Raw genomic sequence first — 22398 nt, 5'->3', positions numbered from 1 at the left:
ATATAATTTTATACATAATATAATATATTTTTATTAATATTTCTTATTTTCTCAGGTCCCGACCTTGATTATCGGGTAGCGAGGCTCGAGGAGTGGATGCGGTGGATGCCATTCCACCTGGCCCGATCCTCCATCGTCCCAGTCTCCAGTTGATTCCCCAATACTTGACGGCAACGACTATAACGACGAACGCACGGATGAAGGGATATATAATTAGATTAGGAATTTTTTTATATGTAGCGATACAATGTAAAAATAATATTTTTTTTATAATTAAATAATTTTTATTTTTTTCTTATATTATATATATTTTTTAATATAATATTGTACATGTAAGAAATTAAAACTACCTATATATAACAAAAATTCCAATAATTTAGTTTTACAAAAATAAAAATTAAAAAAGATTAATACAATTAAATATTAAAAAAATTATTTTTTGTCATTGCATTTGTAACGGCTTTTGGAATATGTATAACTATCATATAAAATATAGTTATCAAATTTGAAAAAGGCCGTCCAAAAATTCGTCACCAAAGCAGTGTTCAAAGCAGTAACAAAGGAAGTTGCAACAACCATTACAACAACGCATGACCGTTACAAAAAATATTCCAAATACTGCTCATATATTCAAGCACAACCATATCTATATGTATTCCAAAAGGCCATTCTAATAATTATTAAATTTAATTTAATTTGATCGATCTAAAAACAGGTCTAAATGCATTTTTTACAATTGATACTATTGCAATGGTCTCTCATAGCCGTTACAAATTGTAATGACTTTCAAGCAAGTCGTGACAAAGATTTTGTAATGTCCAAAAGAGCCGCAGTAGGGGGTGCCGTTACAAATAAAAAAACTATTCCAAATTATTAACTTGACCGTTACAAAAGCCATTACTATAAAATAATTTTTTTGTAGTGATAGTCCATTTAAGGTCAAGCCCATGACTCGACTTTGACCTATTGTAGGTCAAGGAGGAGCTAGGTTCCTCCTTGAGAGAAGACTTGGCCGAGTGGGGCTCTTGGAGAGTCCCCACTCGATCACATTTGCTTTGCTTATAATGGGTGTTTTGAACAAATTTAAGAGCATATAAACATGAAAAGTGATACAAAAAAAGCTAAAAAATCCGTTCCAAAAAACGATGTAAACATACAAACTTTACCGTTCCAAAATTTGCCACAACAACCGTTGCAAATTAAGTTAAATTATTAAATTCAACAAAGAATATGTTACAAAAGCGGTTCTAAAATGCGCAACAAAAGTATAAAAAGAAGTCGTTTTCCAATACGTGCTACAAAGTTCTTTGCAAATTCAATTTAATAACACTTGTATATCGGTCAACTCCAGTATCGGGTATGTATAACCGTTAAAAAAATCACTCTAAACTTTAAACAGGTCTACTAGGCTCATTACAAGGTTTTTCCGACTTTTCTAACACGAATGGACGGGTGAGTACCGTTACTAAAATTGCTCCAAATTTTGACAGCTATTGTAGGTCAAGGAGGAGCTATTGTAGGTCAAGTCCATTTAAGGTCAAGCCCATGACTCGACTTTGACCTATTGTAGGTCAAGGAGGAGCTAGGTTCCTCCTTGAGAGAAGACTTGGCCGAGTGGGGCTCTTGGAGAGTCCCCACTCGATCACATTTGCTTTGCTTATAATGGGTGTTTTGAACAAATTTAAGAGCATATAAACATGAAAAGTTATACAAAAAAAGCTAAAAAATCCGTTCCAAAAAACAATGTAAACATACAAACTTTACCGTTCCAAAATTTGCCACAACAACCGTTGCAAATTAAGTTAAATTATTAAATTCAACAAAGAATATGTTACAAAAGCGGTTCTAAAATGCGCAACAAAAGTATAAAAAGAAGTCGTTTTTCAATACGTGCTACAAAGTTCTTTGCAAATTCAATTTAATAACACTTGTATATCGGTCAACTCCAGTATCGGGTATGTATAACCGTTAAAAAAATCACTCTAAACTTTAAACAGGTCTACTAGGCTCATTACAAGGTTTTTCCGACTTTTCTAACACGAATGGACGGGTGAGTACCGTTACTAAAATTGCTCCAAATTTTGACAGCTAATTGCAAATAATTTGAAATTTGTGCCCAAGAACTATTTTTTGTTTGTAGTGATGCCATATTCAAAACACATCACAATGTATTCCTACGTACTCTTGACACATTTTTCTTATATTCCATATAACATATTCACCCCATCACTTTTATATATCCAAAAATATTATTAATTATATGGTATTATTTTTAAAATTAATATTTATGCATTAATAGGTACAACAAAATCTTTCTTTTCTTTAAAACAGGCAAAAGACAATTTTCGTCCCACAGCTATAGGCCATTTTTGTTTTAGTCCTGTAAGTATTTAGGGTTTCAATTTGGTCCCGTAAAATTGAAAAATTCGTAATTTCAGTCCAAATTTCGCCGGAAAATTTTGTGGGTCGCCGGAAAAAGTCACATGCGATGCATGTGACTTTTAAAATTGGGGGCTCGATCCTGATTGGCTGGAGAAGCTGATATGGCGCATATGTGGAAATTAAAAAAAAAAAAAAAGAAAACGACTCACGTGGATTAAAAATCGCCCGCCAGTCGCCGCCACCTTCTCTCTTCAATTCCGCCGCCGTTACTTGAAATTTCTGGCCATCACATATACCATTCGATTCCCCATAGCAAGGAGAACAAAACCCTTCAACCAATTTTGAGATCCCACCATGACAGCGACTGGGCTTTGAAATTGACCGCCGCGGACAATTCCCGTCGATTCGCCGGCAACAGGACGACCCACGATCGCGGATTGGTACCATTGGATTCGTCTCCTCACTGCGGTTTTAATGGGACTAGTCTCATCCATTTTCATCAACTAGGTGCAAAGATCCATCGTTTTGAAGATCTCGATCGTCTTCCGCCGCGACTGCACCTTCCGCCGGCGTATTCTCCTTCGTCTGAACGAACCACCTACTCGGAAGACCATCGTTGAACGCCTCTCGTTCTGGCGAATCTTTTGAGACCAGTCCCATCGATTTTGGTCACCTCTGTGCAAAGATTTGACGAAAGCCATCCTCTGCCTTTGACGGTCGCGAGCTCGATTTTCGTCGTTTTTTTTTTTAATTTCCACGTATGCGCCACATCAGCTTCTCCAGCCAATCAGGATCGAGCCCCCAATTTTAAAAGTCACATGCATCGCATGTGACTTTTTCCGGCGACCTACAAAATTTTCCGGCGAAATTTGGACTGAAATTGCGAATTTTTCAATTTTACGGGACCAAATTGAAACCCTAGATACTTACGGGACTAAAACGAAAATGGCCTATAGCTGTGGGTAATGTAAAGAGTTGAAAATGCATCGAGACATCCAATACACGGTTTAACTTGCATGTGAAGAATAAGCTACAAAGTCCAAAGCAATTGAGTTTTTACATCTTTTGCCCAAAAAAACAAGTATGGCAGTCTTAAAGGAAGAAAAACTACAAAACATACAAAAAAAAGAATTGAATATATATAGAATCAAAATTGATGTTCTCTGCTCATCACGTACTATATATAGACTTGTTAATTAGTAGAAAAACTAGGGACAAGGAGAAGAACCCCACAGCAAACTTGATTTCCATATATGATCAGTACCCAAACTCAATGGTAACCTATAATTAGGAAACCCCATATTCATAGACCTTATTGTCTCCCACTGTTCATCTACTAATTGTCCCAAACCACTATGCTGTCCTTTTTCCAACACTTCCACTTCTGATCCATGTCCGAGATTTCCTTGCATTAATACTACTTCCTCATGAGCCACTCCAAACATACTAAAATCCACATTGTATGAGCCCTTCATAAGATCTCCTGACATGGAATTTGACATGTCAAGCAACAATGAAGATGCATCAAGATTGATGTCACATTTTGAGGCTGCAAGTTCACAAGTTTCATTGGATGAAAATGTATTGTAGCTTGGGGTCAGGTCATGCTGATCTCCACTTGAAACTGAAACTGGAAATGGTAGAGGGGAGAAACTTGTAACGGACGAATGCTCTATCTCGTTGCAGAAACCGAATTGGAGGGTTGAGTTAGTTATACTCTTGTTTGCTATCAAGGTATTGCCAGTGAACTGAATATCGCTAGCTACGTTAATGGGGTCGATCATGTTCGTTGTAGTAGAAGCATTGGTAGTATCAAGAACCGGCGAAACCCAAGAATGAGAGAGAGCCCGTGTAGTCGATTTAGCTTTCTTGAAAATTCTACATATTGCCCATGCCTCCTGAAATCATAACAAAGAGAATTCAGTACAAATTACTAATAGTACAGCTGAACATTAAAAGCAAAGTTTTGAGTTATGTACTTACGTTTGCAGGGATGTTTTGTTCCAAATATCTCTTATTATGTGAGACTGAGTCCGACGGAAGTCTAAACTCATGCATCATCCAATCAGTCTTTATTCCTTTTGCGGCTCTACCTTTGTAGAAAACAAGTGATTTCTTCAACCCAATGCATTTTGAATCTTCGGAAGCGTAGATTGGCCTGTCGGTTCCCGTGGCTTTCCAGAATCCAGCTCCAGTTACTCGGTTAGGCCGTGCGCTGTTTCTATACTTTCGGTCCCTTGGGCAGTAGAAATACCATTCTTTCTCCCCAGAGATTGCCAACTCTGGTTAAAGAAAGTGTATAAGCCCAATTATATATATATATATATATATATATATGTTCGTGCAGCTTTATTCAAATTAAATAAGCCAAGAAAGAAGAACAAGATTCGTGGGGACTGATAAAATCAGCTTCTTACACACACACACATACACATATATATATATATATATATACGATTTCTGAAATCTTGAATTTAAATTAAGACAAGAAAAATTGTTGCTTACTTGGGAGATCCCAAGGATCATATTTATAGATGTCGAGTTGCTTGATGAGTTCAATGGAGAGAGGTTTCTGCTGAATCTTCCTTGTCAGATAAAACCCTACAAGTTCTTCATCAGTGGGATGAAATCTGAACCCTGGCAGCATCACCTCATCTATTTTATCACATTCATTTTTGTACTCATCCTCCATATATATATATATCTTCTCTTTATAAACTTCTCAAACCAGAATCTTCTATATATTCTGAAAAAAACTAGAGCAAATTCACAAGAAACTGACGCTATAGAAAGCCTTTCTCTTCAAAAACTGAAGGCAAGAATTCAATCTGAAAAAACCAAGCTTACCACCCAAAAACTACGTAACACTAAAAGTTAAACATACAGGAACCTTATACTCAAAACTGCATGATCCTTAAACTTAGCTTTTGAGGTTGTAAACCCTAAAACCCTACAAGAAAAGCAGACTGAAAATATGTAAAAAAACCTACAAGTACATATGAAATCCAAGCAGATAAACTCAGAGTAGCTGTGGCCGACTTCAACTCTGAAGGTTCACTTAATATGGAGCAAATTTCATGCAGCCCGAGGAGGAGTCTGCCCCCGAAGGATCAGCCGCCTTTTCTGGTGACTTTAAAGGAGCTTGTTTTTAACAAAAATCGCGATATCTGGGAGAGAAGTTAAGCTTAATTAGGGCCAAGAACTTCAAGAAAACACCTACCAAGAAAACCCCAAGTCAAGAAATATATATACATATATATATATATGTGGGAGTAGTCCTAGCAATGACTCTCTTTGATTAATATTTCTTTACTTGACCATGACTCATTATGAAGCAAATTGTGTGTTGTTTATAAGTCCAAATTGAAGAATCTCAAGAACCACCCAAATCAGCCCTCATGGAGATTTGAATGTAACAGTGATTTTCATGAGCTTAATAATTAATTAACTAAGTATTTTATTGATGTGAAGACAAAGCAAGCTTCTAATAATAATAAATGCATGCATGGTTTTGAAATGTTATTTGAAAAATGTGGAGCAAAAAGCAAGTCCCAATGCAAAGGGTTGAGATATTATTCATCTGTCAAATTCTTGAGGAGACTATAGTGAATAGTCTATGCATGATCAGAGTTTATTTTTAGTGGAGTAGAGTCAGTGAGTCTCAGGATCCAAAAATGCAACTTCTATTCCATTCCCAAAAGCTTCTATTCCCACTGACTTGTCAGATTTTCACTAATTAGCTATAGGGTTAATTAGTCATAAGGTTTAAAGGGTATAATATAATTATGGACCACACATCTTATATAAGTCCTAATTAAGGGTTTTCATTCAAGAATTATAAGTTGACCATTTTGGGTAATTAGTTCTTGATTTTTGTTTTATAATTAGGTCGTGACATTAATTATATAATAGGGTCCACAAGTAGCCCTCTTTCGGACATCAAAATTGTATTATACAAGCTAACTCGGTGGTGTTTGCACGTACACTACAAGAATTATAGCTTTTAATGAATTAGGTTTAGTTATTATGGTTAAACATAAAATATGCATGACAAATATTAATTAACACGACTATATAATGGTTATTAGTCGTTGCTTCTATAAGCGAGACCATAATACTTACTACAGTCACTACAAAAAAGTTGAGTTTTCGCTATATTATAAATTACCACAACTTAAAAATTATGGTAAATTAATACTATTAACCATGATTGATAAAACTAAAGTAAAAACTTAAACTTTTTACCACAATATTTAATCAATATTCACCATGATTTTTCGCCATAGCGAAAACAATTGTCATGGTTTTGGCTATGACTAATGTTTTAACCACACTTACAGAAACAACGGGCAATGATCGTTGTGAAGTAGTTGATTTGTATTTACCACGATTTTTTTTTTTTACTACAGTAATTAACCGTGCCGGAAAATGATATTTTTTCTGGTGAACTAAAAACTATTGCAAATATTTTGGTCATAGAAAAAGGCACGGCAAATATTAATTAATCGTTGTAAAAAACTTAAGTTTTTCTCATCGATTTCATTTGACGGTGTATAGTATTGATTTAGGGAAAATAGCATTTTTCGTCCCATATAGGATCTTTCCACTTTTGATCCTATAACTTTCAAAAAGTAGCACTTTTGATCCCATGACACCTTTTCGTCAGAAAAGGCCACATGGTCGTTAAGTACATAGGACCAAAAATGTGAACTTTTAAATTTATGGAACCAAAAGTGAGAATCTCATATCCAATAGGATTAAAAGTGCAAAGGTTCTAACATCCATGTGCTAAGCATGTGGCATTTTCTGCTAAAATATCTAACAAAAATGTATCTTGGGGCCAAAAGCGCTATACTTTTGAGAAGTTATCAGATCAAACATGAGAATCTCGTAACTAATGAGACCAAAAATGGAAAAGTCCTAATTAAGTTACAGGACAAAAAATATTATTTCATCTATTGATTTACTATGGCTTTTAAGCTGTAGTAATTTACAGTGTATGGAATAATCAATATTTTTGTAGTGACAACTACTAAAAAATCTCATTTTTGACCCTATAACATAGGTTTTGTTCACTTTTGGTTCCAATGATTACTTTAAGATTAATACCTTACATTTTGTCTCACTTTTAGTCGCACCATTAAATAACTAACATAAATGACCACATGAGACTCACGTGATAGCGTTTTGGAGGAAAAAAGGCATGTGCGCCTCTCACAGAAAAATATCATTTTTTGTCTAATAACTTAGCATTTGTTCACTTTTGGTCCCAATGATATGGGACTCTCATTTTAAAGACAATAATTTATGATTTCTCTCACTTTTGATTCTGCCATTAAATATTTGTTAGAAACGGTCACGTGTTAAGTTGGGGCGTGTTGGAGGGAATTCTAGCATGTGAGAAGCATATACGTCATTGTTTGAGAGATTATAACTACAAGTTTTGTCAAGAGAGGTAAAATAACAAACTTATGGCTGACATCGTCTAGGTCCTTCCAAACTAGCAAGAATTGAGCTTCTCAAGCTGATAATCTGGCTTCAACAAGTGATTCAATTGTTGTAAAATCAAGTATGTGTGCTTGAAATGAGAAAGCATGTATGAGAATCTCGTGGATGAGCTCGAGTTCGGGGAAGGCTCTACGGCCATAACAATATGGCAAGTATTGTTTGAGAGATTATAACTACAAGTTTTGTCAAGAGAGGTAAAATAACAAACTTATGGCTGACATCGTCTAGGTCCTTCCAAACTAGCAAGAATTGAGCTTCTCAAGCTGATAATCTGGCTTCAACAAGTGATTCAATTGTTGTAAAATCAAGTATATGTGCTTGAAATAAGAAAGCATGTATGAGAATCTCGTGGATGAGCTCGACTTCGAGGAAGGCTCTACGGCCATAACAATATGGCAAGTGGGTGTGAGTTTTTTTACGTGGGAAGACCCGTCAATTTACACAAGGGCGAAGAAAATGATACCTAGGTCCTTCCCCAGGTACACAAAATGGAAGAAAAGTTTTCCATGATGAGGAAGAAGACCAAGATTTTTCCTCCAAAACGCCCACTTAAGTGCCACGTGAGTATCACATGGTTGTTTCGGTCAATATTTAATGTCCATGTGAGTATAATAAATGATATTCCCGTAATTATTCTTCACTCTGATTTCAACAATAAGAAATTCTTCCATCGTCATTTGTAGTTTTAATTTAGCTCATGATTCCAAGGAGTAATAGAATTATGAAGATTGGGATGATAAAAATCTCATATTTGATTCTTAAATGAGATTTTTAAGGACCACTTTAAAGTGAGAATATCGCGCCATAATTCTCACTTCTCCATTACAAGCTTTCTTCCGCAGTAACACATAATACTTGATTTTACAGTAGTGAATCATTTATTGAATTTATATTTTAGCTTGATAAGTTCAATTCTCTCGAGTTTAGAAGAACCCAAATGGTGTCAGCCCTAATTTTGCTATTCTCCCTCTCCTGCCAAAAGTTGCAGTTATAATTCCTTAAAAACTGAAGTATGTGCCTCTCACTTGTCAAAATTCCCTTGAACATGACCCAAATTAGTGGTCGCACGAGTATCACGTGATTTTTTCCATCAAACATTTAATGGCAGGATGAAAAGTGAGAAAAATTGTAAGTTATTTTTTTTAAAGTGAGAATCTCGTAATCATTTTGGGACCAAATGTAAACAATGGCTAAGTAATGGGAACAAAAATAAGATTTTCCTCTCAGATGCACATGTCTCTTTTTTCCTCCAAAATGCCCACTTAATAGCCACATGATTTAGTCTCACGTGGCCATTTTTGTTAATTATTTAGCGGTGAGACTAAAAGTGAGACAAAATATAAAATATTGTTCTTAAAGTCAAATCCCCGTAATCATTGTAACCAAAGGTGAATATAACCTAAGTTATGAGAGAAAAAAATAATATTTTCCCTAGCAACTGCTTAAATATCTATTAATTTATTGCTGAAAAGAGTATTTTTTTATTTGCCGGTTTCGTTTTTTAACTACTCAAGTTAATTTAGATAAAAAATTGTCAGCAATTTCCGACCAACTTCTGCATTAATTTATTGATAAAATTCAATAAGATGTTTTCTCAAACACTCCAACTTCAACTTTTTCATTTTGCACTTTTATTTTTAACTACTCCCAACATTCACAACTATTTAAATTATAATTTTCTTTGCATTAATTGTCATTAATGGTTGCATCCAAATTTGAATGAATTTTGTAGCCAGCCCATGTGCATAATAATTCATAACAAAATTAGATTGAGTTTATAACACAAGTAGCAACAATTCATATATATACATTTGTTGAAGAGAGTGTTGATCTTGAACATATATATAGAGAGGAGGTTGATTTTTGGCTGTTTGAGAAGCAGAGGTCAATTAATCTTGGATTTTGTAGCCCCTTCGGCTTTGGGGGACATAGATTTCCTCAACTCTTTCTTGCTTCTTGAAAAGCAATTATGCAAACTTTTCATCATAAAACTTCAACTAATGGATTATCAATATTTTAATTTAGTTTTCTCGTACCAAAGTTAATTTTTCCGAATTCCATGTCTTGAATGTGGATGGCAACAACTCCATCAATTAAATGGAGATGACTCAAATTAATTAATTAGTACCAAACTTGGGGACTTCAAAATTTTGTGGCAAACTCCAAAAACCTAACCCTCGTTCGAACCCCTTTTCTTGTCTGGTTCTTTGACCTAGGTTTTTGTTTCCCAATCGTGCAATGTGAAAATATGTGTACAAACTCTTTCTCATTCAACTCCAAGAATCCTAGATCTCCTACCAATTTTTTTTTTTTTAATAATCATTTGGGATACTATAATAATTAATTTAAACCATGAAGTTATTTTTTTTAAAAAAAACAAAAAAAAAGAAGATGAAAATCTTCACTATATACTAGATTTAAAAATTATTTCAATTTCCCACACAATTTTACATTAAAAGAACAATGAATGAACAATTCCTTTCACAATGTTTGGTTTTATTTTTGGACAATTTTCGAAACAAGATAAAATACATCCTATACTTGTCTATTATTTTTTATACATTATTCGTGTATTTTTTTGTTTTTGAAATTTCTACTTATAATATATATACACACTTAATTATATATATAAATATAATATAAAAGAGATATGATTTGACAATAAACAGTGATTTTTGTCTTCTAAATCCCAACATCAAATTTACACCACTTATTTTAAAATATTTTAAAGGGTAAATGTCACATTTGGTCCATTAAATTTTCATTTAGAATCACTTTAGTCCCTCAAGTTTATTTTTTAACTTTAACATCCTTAAACCTTAATTTTTGTCTCAATTTCGTCCCTCTAACTTTTTTGGTGGCCGGATTTTGACTCTTTAAAGAGTAAACTGGTCAATAAATTTGATTTTATCGGTATAGTCCCTGAAATTTATAAAATTATTAGATTAGTCTTTTTTTTAACGAAAAAAATAACCTTTTTATATTTTTTTATGCTGATATTTGTAATTATCTTATGTGAATAATAGAAACTTTGAACTCTTATGAACATAATAATAATAATAATAATAATAATAATAATAATAATAATAATAATAATAATAATAATAATAATAATATATTATTTAACTTAAAATAAATATTTTTTTCCAGTAGTTAAAAGAACAAAATTTATGAATAAAATTAATAAAACTTATCTAATATGAAAATATAATAAATAAAAAACTAAGCCAGTAATTTTTTATTTTAAGAATTAAAGATATGTTTAAAAAAGTTAAATCTTAACAATATTCATTAAATATTTGGTTTTTGAATAAAAAATTGATAGAGTATACTTTGTAACTAGATCTTGGTGGATTTTATATATTATATATAATTCATTTTTAGAGGGTTTCTAAATATATACTTTCATTTTATAAAAAAAAATTCTGTAAAAACCTCTTAAAATGATTTTTATATATATTTAAAATTCATCAAATAATCTAGTTAAAAATACATTCAACCATTTTTTTCTTCAAAATCGTAGTTGTTAATATTTAATAAATATTATTAAGATATAATTTTATCACACTGATCTTTAACTCCTAAGATTAAAAAACTAACTTAAATTTTTTAATTATATTTTCAGATTAGATAAGTTCTATCAAATTTATTCATAATTTTGAATTTTTATTTCACTTGTGAAAAAAAGAGACTATTTATATGAAGTTAATCGATATGTTATTATTATATCTACAAGAGTTTAAAGTTTTTATTTTTCATACCAGATAAATGCATCATAATCACCATATAAAAATATAAAAAAGATAATTTTCTTTTTAAAAAAAGACTAATTTGATAATTTGACAAACTTAAGGAACTAAAGTGATAAGATGATCAAACTTAAATAAAATATTTTACCCTCCAAAAAGTCAACTACTGGCCGCATTTTCACTGAAAATTGGTCGGACGGAAAAATTGAGACAAAAATTAAAGTTTAGGAATGCTAAAGTCAAATAATGAACTTGAAGGACTAAAATGGTTCTAAATAAAAACTTAGGGGACCAAATATAACATTTGCCCTATTTTAAATTACCTCTAAAAATAAATTTAAACATATACTCTATCTCCAACACATATTTATTTATCTCTAAATTCTCTCTCTATCTCCAAAACACAAAAGAAAATCAAACACAATTTTTTTTTTTTTTTGAAATATAATTTAGAATCAATTTTTAGTACTAGATCTAGAAATTCTTGGTACAGGAGCAAACTTTGCACTCTTAAGTTGTTATGTCAGACCACATAGTTACGAGGGATTATAATGTTGTCAACTATGTCTACTTGTAATATATAATAGCACCCTTATAATATACATAATTAGTACTAATAATAATATTAAAAATATCACTTAATTTGTTACTAATATGTCTAAAATTTGACTTCCGAGATACAAGGTTTTTTCTTCTTTAGGTGTTTACACAACCATCCACTCATAGGTTTTTTCTTCTTTAGGTGTTTACACAACCATCCACTCATATTGCAAGAAGTATTACAGTTCACATTCAACACCATTGTCAAAGACTCCATGCCCAAAATGATCAGAAACTTTTAGTATTACACATAAGAACTAAATTAATTTGGCAAAGACAAAATTCGTATGTCTCGACAGTACGTTTCTACAACAGTAATAACATATACAACTCTTGAATTATTGGAGTGTATATAACAAAATCGGTTTAACACAATCATTACAGGCTCTGACTGGTCTTTTTTCGCCATATTCATGGAGGGTTACACAAGCAGCCGACCAATAGGTCCTACCTAGTTCAGCGAGGCTCCGACCAATGTGAATCAGTACGCTTGCAACAATTCCTTGATATCGTATCCTTGGAGCTACACAGGAACAACCATGATGAACATTCTTACAATCAGAAACAAATTAAAGAAATATTTTAACAGAAGAAATTATCCTCGAATATGAGAGGGCAAGCGTCGATCTGTCCTGCAAAGGACACGACAACAATCTTAACTTGCCGCACCTCTCCCACCATCCGAAGAAGAAGAAAAAGGAGCAGCGGAAAGAAAGAAATGGGAAAGTGGATTAGTAAACTAATACACTCTGAGTGATTGGGCAAAGAATTACCTGAAGGAAGGTGAGAAGCACGATAACTCCCGAGTTCCAAGAGGCATGAATCATGATTGGTGTTAGCAGGTTGCGCGTCTGAGCGTAAGAAAATCCCAAAGCAGTTCCTAAATAACACATCATTGCAAAGATTTAACATATATTTAATTCTAAAGCATGAATTTAGTTCTCTACAAAATAAATGATTAGATGGGCACTTCATATGGTGTTTGAGGGGAAAACAGGGGGCTCAGCTGTGCCAAAAAGTTTATCTTTTCAAGTCTCATCTAAAAACACTGTCAATCCTAGCAAGGGCTTATTTGTCCAACACTGCATATATCTATGGTAATGCATAATTTGCAGCCACAAATGATTGTTTTATGAGACATTTTTTCAATGAAATTTTATGTTTTTCACACCAATGAGGTTAATGAGGGGCCAAAAAACATTTCTATAATGATAGCTTTGTCGATGTTATGGAAAAGTCAATGTCTCAATATAACGTGGACTTCTGCTCACTGTTTGATGGTAGTCATTTTCTCTGCAAATTTTAGCTTGTTTACTATCAGTATAAACATCTGGGCAAGCAAAATACCAAGAACAAACAGCTGTGGAAATTCTCCAGGAGTGAGATGTGCTGCTGCAAATACGGCAGCACTGACAAGTACAGAAAGTGGTGTCGGCAACCTGCAAGGAAAGTTGTCAAAGCAGCAATCAGCAAATAAACTGCAAGTATTGCATCGAGTTTACAAATATTCTATGACAGAGCATTCCAAAATCCAAAAGATCCTTCTTTTCTTATTTGGAGATCAATAGTTCCAATAGCCTTTAGTATTTGGAAAAGATAAACTCATTCATGTTGACCGATAAGGATAACAGATTATCAAGATCTTATTTCGGCAGCTAAGCCCATGACGGAGCAGCACTTAGAGAGTGTTTGCAAAAACTTCTGTTTTTAGAGAAGTGATTTTTGTAGAAAACGTTGAAAGTTGTAGGTAATGTTTGTTAAAAAAAGTGAAAAACAGATAAAAGCTAAATTGGATAGTGTTTGGTGAAAAATCACTTCTAAATAAACTTAATTGATGGAAGACCTTGTCCCTATCGTTAAAAAGATACGATCTTTTTGCTTATTATTTCACTTGTTGTTTGTCACTAATAATTATTTTTTCACAAAAAACCATAAATTTTATTTCGATTAGTATTTCATGTTTAAAAAATATTAAAAGATATATTTAATTTAATAATGCTCCTACTAAGTAATATAATGTTCATTCATACACAATAATTAAACTTACATGATTGAAAAAAATAATTATTTTATTAATTAATCAAATAATAATATGTGAACAAAATAATTTATAGTGCATAAAATATAAAAAACTTAAAATATTAAATATATGAAAGTGTAAATTTAATGATTGTTAAAATTTAAATTATTTGGAAACACCGATATCAACTTTAAATATGCAATTTTAAAAATAAATTAAAAACAATAAAGTTGAATTAAGATTAATAAAGGGTAAAGTAGTCAAAAAATAGAGTTGTACTTATTTACAAAAAAGCCAAAGTAGCTAAAAGCACCCCACAAGGTGCTTTTAGCTTTTGGTCTAAAAGCACTTTCTTAGCCGTTTTAGAAGCAGAAGCAGGCATCCCAATCACTTCAAAAGTGCTTTTAGAGAGCCAAAAGTTGAAAAGTGCTTTTTTGAAGCACTCGCAAACACTCTCTTAGTCATCCTTTTATCAAAACCCACCTCAGTTACTGAATCTCATAAAAGATGAGTCAGTTGTTATTAAACTTTCTGGAAAATTTATCTGTGCACTCCGAACTACGAAGGTATGTCCTTAAAAGTCAGCATCCTATATGCAAGTAAATACAGAATAGAATGACCTGGACGCTTGTCAAAAGTATCACAGATGCTGCAATCGCACGCCGGAAGCAGTCTAGGTATGACTACTAAAGCAGACATTAGACTCACAAGAATGAACTACATACATTTCATAAAATTCCATTACATGCATCTTAAGTTCTTTTCCTAAAATAAAGGTAGCTGATTGAGTTTTACCATCCACTACTTGAATGATAAACTGCTCGGACATGAAACTGCACATTAAGTAAACATCATACCATTTAGTCAGGGACACCATAAAAAATCCTCGAAAGACAGTCTCCTCGAGAATGGGAGCAAGTATGCCTGTGATCCCCAACAAGGAGGCAGTGCTAAATTTAAAATCAAAACGCAGTTAGTTTAGTTTCTTTTCTCATTTCAAAACTAGATCATAGCTGAGGGGGAAAGACAATATCAGAAACACATGAAAGGCTTTTGAGAGACAGCAGCATGAAAATTTGAAGCCCTTATGAAGAAGTACCTGATACTTGAAGATCCAATCAACGGAAGCAACCGCACAAGAGCATCAGTCTGCATCAAATAGAAAGTGACTAAAATGAAATTATGTTGGAAGGAAAAACTGCTGTGCCTATGAAGCTAATTTGTAAAACTAAATAAAATCCAATCATTACTGTGTCACAGAAAAGACAACAAATAACTCCTAACAAACTATGGACAAAAAAACGACTTAACTCCAATTGATGTTGAAAAAATGCTCAAGTCACTTGTTGAAAAAAGACAACAAATAACTCCTAACAAATGTTCAGATTTTGAGTCTTATTCATGTCAGACAGAACAAGGTGGTCCATCAAACCATTAGCAGTCAAAGGCAACAAGATTAAGATTAGCCCATTAAGAAAGCTATTGCATTCTCTTCTTTTTCCTTCTCTTGAGCAGTTTTAGTGTTTACATGTACAAGGTAAGCACACAAAGCATCAGGAAAGCTAGAAGTATTTCTAACCTCTCTCTGTGGAGGCTCACCGTTGAGAAAAGACATTGCAACTCCTGTTACAGCAATGGCAGCCAGGGCTCCACCAAGACCTATTCCAGCCCATAACAGCCAACCTTTCTCAAGATTGAAAGGTTCCCTCCAATCTGAAGCACGAATTGACTATAAGTGAGGTAGTTATAATTATCTCTCAATGATAATGCATTTCAACTCTTAACGTAGTTCTTCATTGCCATAACAAAGGAAAAGCATACAAGTTTAACCTATAAACTTTTAGCACAAGCAATCGATAAACATTAACAGCAATGCCTGCAGTATGATGGCTGGAGAAGCATTAAAGCACTAGACACTCTCTCTTGAAAGTCATACATGGAAACATGATATGAGAGAGAGAGTATATGAGTTATGACGCCTTCCAGGAAAACAAAAGCACAATAAACCCCCAACGCATGCAATGTTACTCGATATAAATTGTACTAATTACCATAGCGATATATGTCATCAGGAAGGGGAGAGAATGACTTTGTCAGACTATACAGGACTGCAAGAACCACTATAGTTGCAATGCTACAATATAGTAAACGAACAAAATTAGAATTATGTGCAAAATAAACAATGGTAACTTTTGTGACAAGTAAATATACGGACAGAAGTACTGGACAAATAACAGAAAGAAATCAAAGATGGAAATCGCTTCGTACCCTTGATCAGCTAACAAAATTTCTGCCTTCTGATCCAAACTTAACTCTTCAATATTAAGCCCTGAATATTGTAGTGCTACTGCCTCAATTAATCCTGTCAAAACAAAACTGTCTGAAAAACTAATTAGTTTCCTCAGATAGCCAGACTATTTAACCATAATAATTAGGCTTAAAGCAAACACAATCCAACAGCTTAAGAAATCAATCATCCATACATGTGGTAACTAAGACTACCAGCTATGTTGCCAGAATACATTGAAGTCACAGCTCTAATTAGTATTGGCATCACTAATCAAAGTGCATCCTACTATGTGAAATCAGAAAAAAGAATAGGCACATTAGTATGGCGAGTTCACCTCAATCCACATGCAAGTGAGGTCAAAGAGATTGTTTGCCAATTCCATGGCACATCCCACCTTTTCAATATTCGCCAATTTAACCCACTATCCTGTAAAAACAAAATAACCAACTGTAAAAACCCAGAGGTAAACTTGATTTGTATTGATTAACCGTTGAGAAAAATAATCTTTTCAAGAAAAAGATTTAAAAAGGAGAAATAAATACAACTCCTTTTTCAGGCAAGAAAACTAAAAAGTATAAAGCTCACTTTTTTACTAGATTCTTGAGGGGTATTGTTCTTGTAACAGCAAACAGTACAGAATCCCCTCGTGCTTGTGATTCTAAGCTTCAGAGCATGCGTTAATGGCGAAAATCGGAGCCCTGGAGACAATTGAAAATGGGTTCTAACGGGCGAATAAAGTTTTGGGGAAAGACGAACAGTGGAGATTGAGGAACGAGTAAATGATGTGTATAAAGTGACGGCCATTTTCACAAAATTGAGAGGATTTTCAGTGGGTTTTGATTCAAACAGGAAATCCCCAAGTTGCAAAAATCGATGAAGATAAGGTCCAACAATTTTGTCAAAACTGCCTGGAATTTTGAAGAGAAGGGTACAGTAGAAGCTAAAAGAGCATCACATTTCACATGCTGCTTCTATCAAGGCTCATTTTTTCTTTTTTATTTTTTGTTGATTTGATAAAATATAGGTTAATTACACTTAAATTCATTCTAAAAATATGAAATTATACTTTCTCAATAAAAAAATTAAAATTACACTTACGCTCCTCCAAAATTCAAAAATTTATATACCTTTTTGTAGTTTTAAGTAAATATGAAAAAATTATTTAATTTTTTAGATGGTTGAAATTACAAAATTAAAAAAAACACGTAAAATAAGATAAAGATGCCTAAGTTATTATATAAACACCATGAGGAAGAATAAGGTCAAAAGCAACAGAAAACACCCCAAAACGCACAGGATTTGCTGAGTTTTACAAAATATAAAGGAGGTTTTAGCCTATTTCCTAAACATAGGGGGTTTAGCTATTTCAATAAAATACAGGGGATAAAATGTATTTTAGCCCATCTTAATATTTACTGAGCAGGTTCAAACTGATAGAATTGCATCTTGTGCTTATTTCATATGATATTTTGACATCTTTTGTGATCAAAATACTTCTAATTAAATATTATTTTGCAGCATTAGCCTATTCGGAAAAGATGGAATTAAAAATGAAGAAAAGAACCGCGACGGAAATTTGGACAGATTTGAAGAAACAGGCACACCTAACTTGCAGATTTTCGTCTGAAAAAGGAAAGACTCAAACTCAAATTCTGGCAAGAATTTGGAGCTGCTTCAACTACCTTTTTTTATGAATGGGGAACACTTGCTGGAGAATCTATTTAGGATAATAGTTTTATTTCCTTTAGTCTTTTAGTTCAATTAGGAATTTACCTTTTTAATCCTAGTAGAATTAGGTAACTAGTTAGTACATATATGTAATGTAATTAACCATATGAACATCATTTGGATCTTGTAATCTCTCATTTTTTGGATATCCTCTGTGTTTTTCTATTATTTGTCTCTTTTTCCTTTATTTTTCCTCCCTTTAGCATGCTACGCTAGTTCTTTTAATTTCGGTTAAAGACTTGGTGAATGCTTAATTTCAATGGGTTGTAAGATCTAATTTATGCTTTCTACTTTCACTCATATTGGTATTTGTGTTGTTATCTGTACTTTTATTACAAATAATCTGATTTATGAATTATAGGTACCGTTATTCATTATCAAGAATATTTGCCTAGCCAATTGAACTTGCAAATCTATAATTGTTTGTTTAGTTCAATAACTAGTGGTAACATAGCACAATTGATTTGATAAAAGTTTTCAATTATGTTATGAAGAATGCACAATCTAACTGAAATAAATCCTTGTAGAAATAGGTTAGAATTGGGCTTTTCTGGTTCTTAATGATGTCGATAAATTAAATCTTGAGAACGTTTCCAAAGTTGTTTACTGATTAGAAATTTAGTCAACAGACGTTTCTTGACTATCCACAAGATAAGAAAAGGTAAGGTCGGTAGGTCGTACCAATGTCTATAACCAATCTATCTATCATGAATGATTGTCATCTTCATATCTATGATCAATTGTGGAATTAAGCATGATCCTATCTTTAACTTTAATGCTCTTCTCATATTTACTTCTCTTTGAAATACTATTTTCTTCTCTTTAATTTTAAATCTAGGTTTTTAATCAAAACCCCCTTACTTTTATTTTATTTCTACTCTTGAAGGAATTAATTTAAAACAATTCCTCCGGATTCGGCCCTACTCATCACTTTCACAAGTTTTTAGTAGGATAGTATTTTTTGTGGATTCGACACTCATCAAATTTTGGCGCCGTTGTCGAGGATTGGTGTCTTTAAATTAATTTCTTTTGGTTACTTATCTTGTCACTTGGTTTTTTATGCCAAGTTCTTCTCGTGTAGATAAATTTGAATTTGACCCAGAGATTGAGAAGACGGCTTGTAGACTCTGGAAAGAAACCAAACAACACAAAGAAGAGGCTTCTACTTCTTCCGAACCAGAAGCAGATTTTTATTTAGCCGTGCCCACGTCTAGTGACTTTGAAGACAAAGTCATGGCTCAAAATCTGGAATAAACAATCAAAGAGATGACTTTCTTTAACTTAAATTAGCAGCTTCTCTGCATTGAATATATGTTGATTTTGAATTTAAGTCCGGCCTCATTCACTTACTTCCTACTTTTCGTAGCCTTGCAGGTGAAGACCCGCACAAACACCTCAAAGAATTCCTGTGGTGTGTTCCGGCATGAGACTTCAAGGAGAAACCGAAGAACAAGTCAAGCTAAAAGCCTTTCCATTCTCATTGAGCGATAAAGCAAAAGATTGGCTCTTCCTTACCTTTGGAATTTTTTATTAGTTAGAACAAGCTCAAAAAATAATCTCTTGAGAACTACTTCCCACTTCAAGGACTACAAACATCCGGAAGAAAATCAGTGGAATATGCCAATTTTTCGGTGAAAGTTTCTATGCGTATTGGGGGATATTCAAGCAATTGATGGAGAGTTTCTCCCATCATCAAATTCCCGACCATCTTCTAATTTAATATTTTTGTGAAGGATTGTTTTAGGCAAATAAAAGTTTGGTTGATGTGGCTAATGGAGGTGCTTTATGAGACAAAACACCAAACGAAGCACCCAAACTCATCACAACTATCTCGGCTAATAATCACCAACTCAGTAGTAGAAATGACAACTCACTGTGAAGGGTAAACGAGGTAAGCACTTCTATTGATGAACGTTTAGATAAACTTACCTCTCTTGTCGAAAAGTTTATAGGGGGAAGCACTCAATAAGTCAAAGCTTGTGGAATATGTACATCTTCGGGACATTGCATCGACGCTTGTCCTACACTTCACGAAAAATCAACCGAACATGTCGACGCCTTCGGTGGATTTTTCGGGCAACATAAAAGAGATATAACCATTTTCCAATGACTATAACCATGGATGGAGAGATCACCTAAATTTGAGATATGACAACTAACCTCAACACTTGCAAAGGGTTCCACACCAACAACCATTACTACCACCACCACCTAAAACCAATCCCAATAGTGGTATGTCCGTAGAGAATAACATGAAAACATTCGCCTTCAACACCCAACAATTCTAACAAGAAACTTGCTTGAGCATACAAAATTTAGAATCTCAAATAAGCCAAGTCTCAAGATAAGTTACCCTCCCAAACTATCATTAATCCTAAGCAAAATGCTCGTACTATTATTTTAACCTAAGTTGGGGGGGAAATTGCAAATTATTCCATAAGTTCGGAGGTTGTCTGCATTTAACCTTTACAATTTTACCGAACCCAAAATCGCCCTCAGGCGCGTGTACACACGTGGACAAAATATTTTCTACCATTATTCTCCGAAAAATATAAAGTGCAATAAAATCAAAAGATTGGATAGGAAAGTGTTAAAAAAAAAAAAGATTGTGTGCAAAGTGCAAATAACTCCATACATTGTAGAATTGTCTGCATTTTACCTTATATAATAACACACAACTAACCTACATTCGATATGTAGGTTAGACAATAAGTTAGAATTATTACATAAAAGATTGAAATAAGTATTGGGAAACATAACAGAAAACATCTTTACTTCGATATTCAGTTGTATGGAGTAATTAGTTAATGCAGGTACTTCACTCTTGTTAGCTTTTACAAATAAGGAGTGATCCAAATTTTTTGGTTTCATCACAACAGATGAAACTAACACTAAATACCACACAAACTGTACCGGCATGGGCTTTCTACTTAATTTCAAGATCTACATACATATCATAACTGGCCATAAGCATCAGTGTCGAAAAAACATTCATTATGTTTGGATTAATGTTTTGGGTGTTTGTGTTTTGGTGTTTTGGAGATAGAGAGAGAAAAATAGAGATAAGTAAAAATGTATTTTGAGATAGATGGTATGTTTGGATTTGTGTTTTGATATAATATAAAATATTGTAAAATAAGTGGTGTAGGTTTGATGTTGGGTTTTGGGAGACAGGAGTTACTGTTCATTGTCAAATCATATCTTTTAATATATATTTTTAGATATATATATGTGTATGTATATAGTATTTTGTTTGTTAGTGAAATATAATATATATATTTATGTTAAGTAATTTTTTTTATATTTTAAATAATAATTATAATTTTAATGCATAATTAAATACAGTCTAAAATGATTTTGTTAAACTTTATCTTTGAAATTAAAAAACATAATATATAAAATTTAAATAAAAAAATTAAGAATTAAGTATGTATTATTGGTGTATTGTCCTCAAATTTCTCAAATATTTCAGTGAAATAGGAAAAATTATAAGTACAAAAGATTTAAATGGTCTAAGTTGAAAAAATATATAATCAAGAGTTAAATGCACTACATAACATGTTGAAAATACATTCATTAGAATTTTATATGTGATTTGATAAATTTTAATAGATAATTGAAGTAATAAAAATACGAATTAGGTATATAGTAGTGATATATTGTTAGTAGTGTACGCAACTGCTACAATATTTCCATTAGGTAGAAAAAATTTACATATTTTAACTAAGTAGCATTGATATTAAACATTTTTTATATCAATGATTTCATAAGTTAATAATTATTTTTTAGTAGTAATTATTAATTATATTTCACCAATATTATATATTAAATAATATATAATACATATAATAAGAAAGAAGAAAAAAGAAAAGAAAGAGAGAGAAGAAAGCTGGGACAAGATGTAAGAAGAGAGAGAAAAATAAATACCCCTCTAAAATTAATTTACTTGAGTTCTAATTATAATACCAAACAACTTAAAAATAAATATTATAAATTCTTTATCAAAAAATTATAAATACCCCTCTAAAATTATTAATACCCTAATAAATACCCCTTTATGACAGACCCTCATAGAGGGGTATTTGTAATTTCCAGGAGGGATAATTATAATTTTTAAACAA

The 22398-nt window shown here is 32.7% G+C and overlaps 2 protein-coding genes across 3 annotated transcripts; both read right to left on the bottom strand.

Moving 5' to 3' along the window:
• Positions 1 to 3499: 3499 nt before the first annotated feature.
• FEZ (NAC (No Apical Meristem) domain transcriptional regulator superfamily protein) lies at positions 3500 to 5573 on the bottom strand. The gene is made up of 3 exons (XM_011077330.3): positions 4888 to 5573; positions 4366 to 4664; positions 3500 to 4280 (listed from the first exon to the last, which is right to left on the bottom strand). The coding sequence occupies exons 1-3, from the start codon at positions 5072 to 5074 to the stop codon at positions 3591 to 3593; spliced, it is 1176 nt and encodes a 391-aa protein (XP_011075632.1). The 5' UTR covers positions 5075 to 5573; the 3' UTR covers positions 3500 to 3590.
• Positions 5574 to 12464: 6891 nt separating this feature from the next.
• Positions 12465 to 17524, bottom strand: LOC105159963 (CAAX amino terminal protease family protein). Of its 2 annotated transcripts, XM_011077198.3 has the most exons (10): positions 17135 to 17522; positions 16884 to 16975; positions 16528 to 16635; positions 16311 to 16393; positions 15839 to 15972; positions 15359 to 15408; positions 15117 to 15209; positions 13587 to 13678; positions 13013 to 13119; positions 12465 to 12762 (listed from the first exon to the last, which is right to left on the bottom strand). In XM_011077198.3, exons 1-10 carry the CDS (start codon positions 17351 to 17353, stop codon positions 12721 to 12723), a joined length of 1020 nt encoding a protein of 339 aa, XP_011075500.1. In that variant the 5' UTR covers positions 17354 to 17522; the 3' UTR covers positions 12465 to 12720. The 2 variants fall into 2 exon arrangements, with proteins under 2 accessions (XP_011075500.1, XP_020548781.1); XM_020693122.2 differs by lacking the exon at positions 15117 to 15209 and having other exon boundaries at positions 17135 to 17524.
• Between the last annotated feature and the right edge of the window lie 4874 nt (positions 17525 to 22398).

Source organism: Sesamum indicum, linkage group LG4, assembly GCF_026168435.1.
Source record: "Sesamum indicum cultivar Baizhima isolate 11 linkage group LG4, ASM2616843v1, whole genome shotgun sequence".
In the NCBI taxonomy this organism is placed as follows: Eukaryota; Viridiplantae; Streptophyta; class Magnoliopsida; order Lamiales; family Pedaliaceae; genus Sesamum; species Sesamum indicum.
The sequence above is the reverse complement of the archived record's forward strand: the minus strand, read 5'-3'. Positions and strand labels throughout refer to the sequence as shown.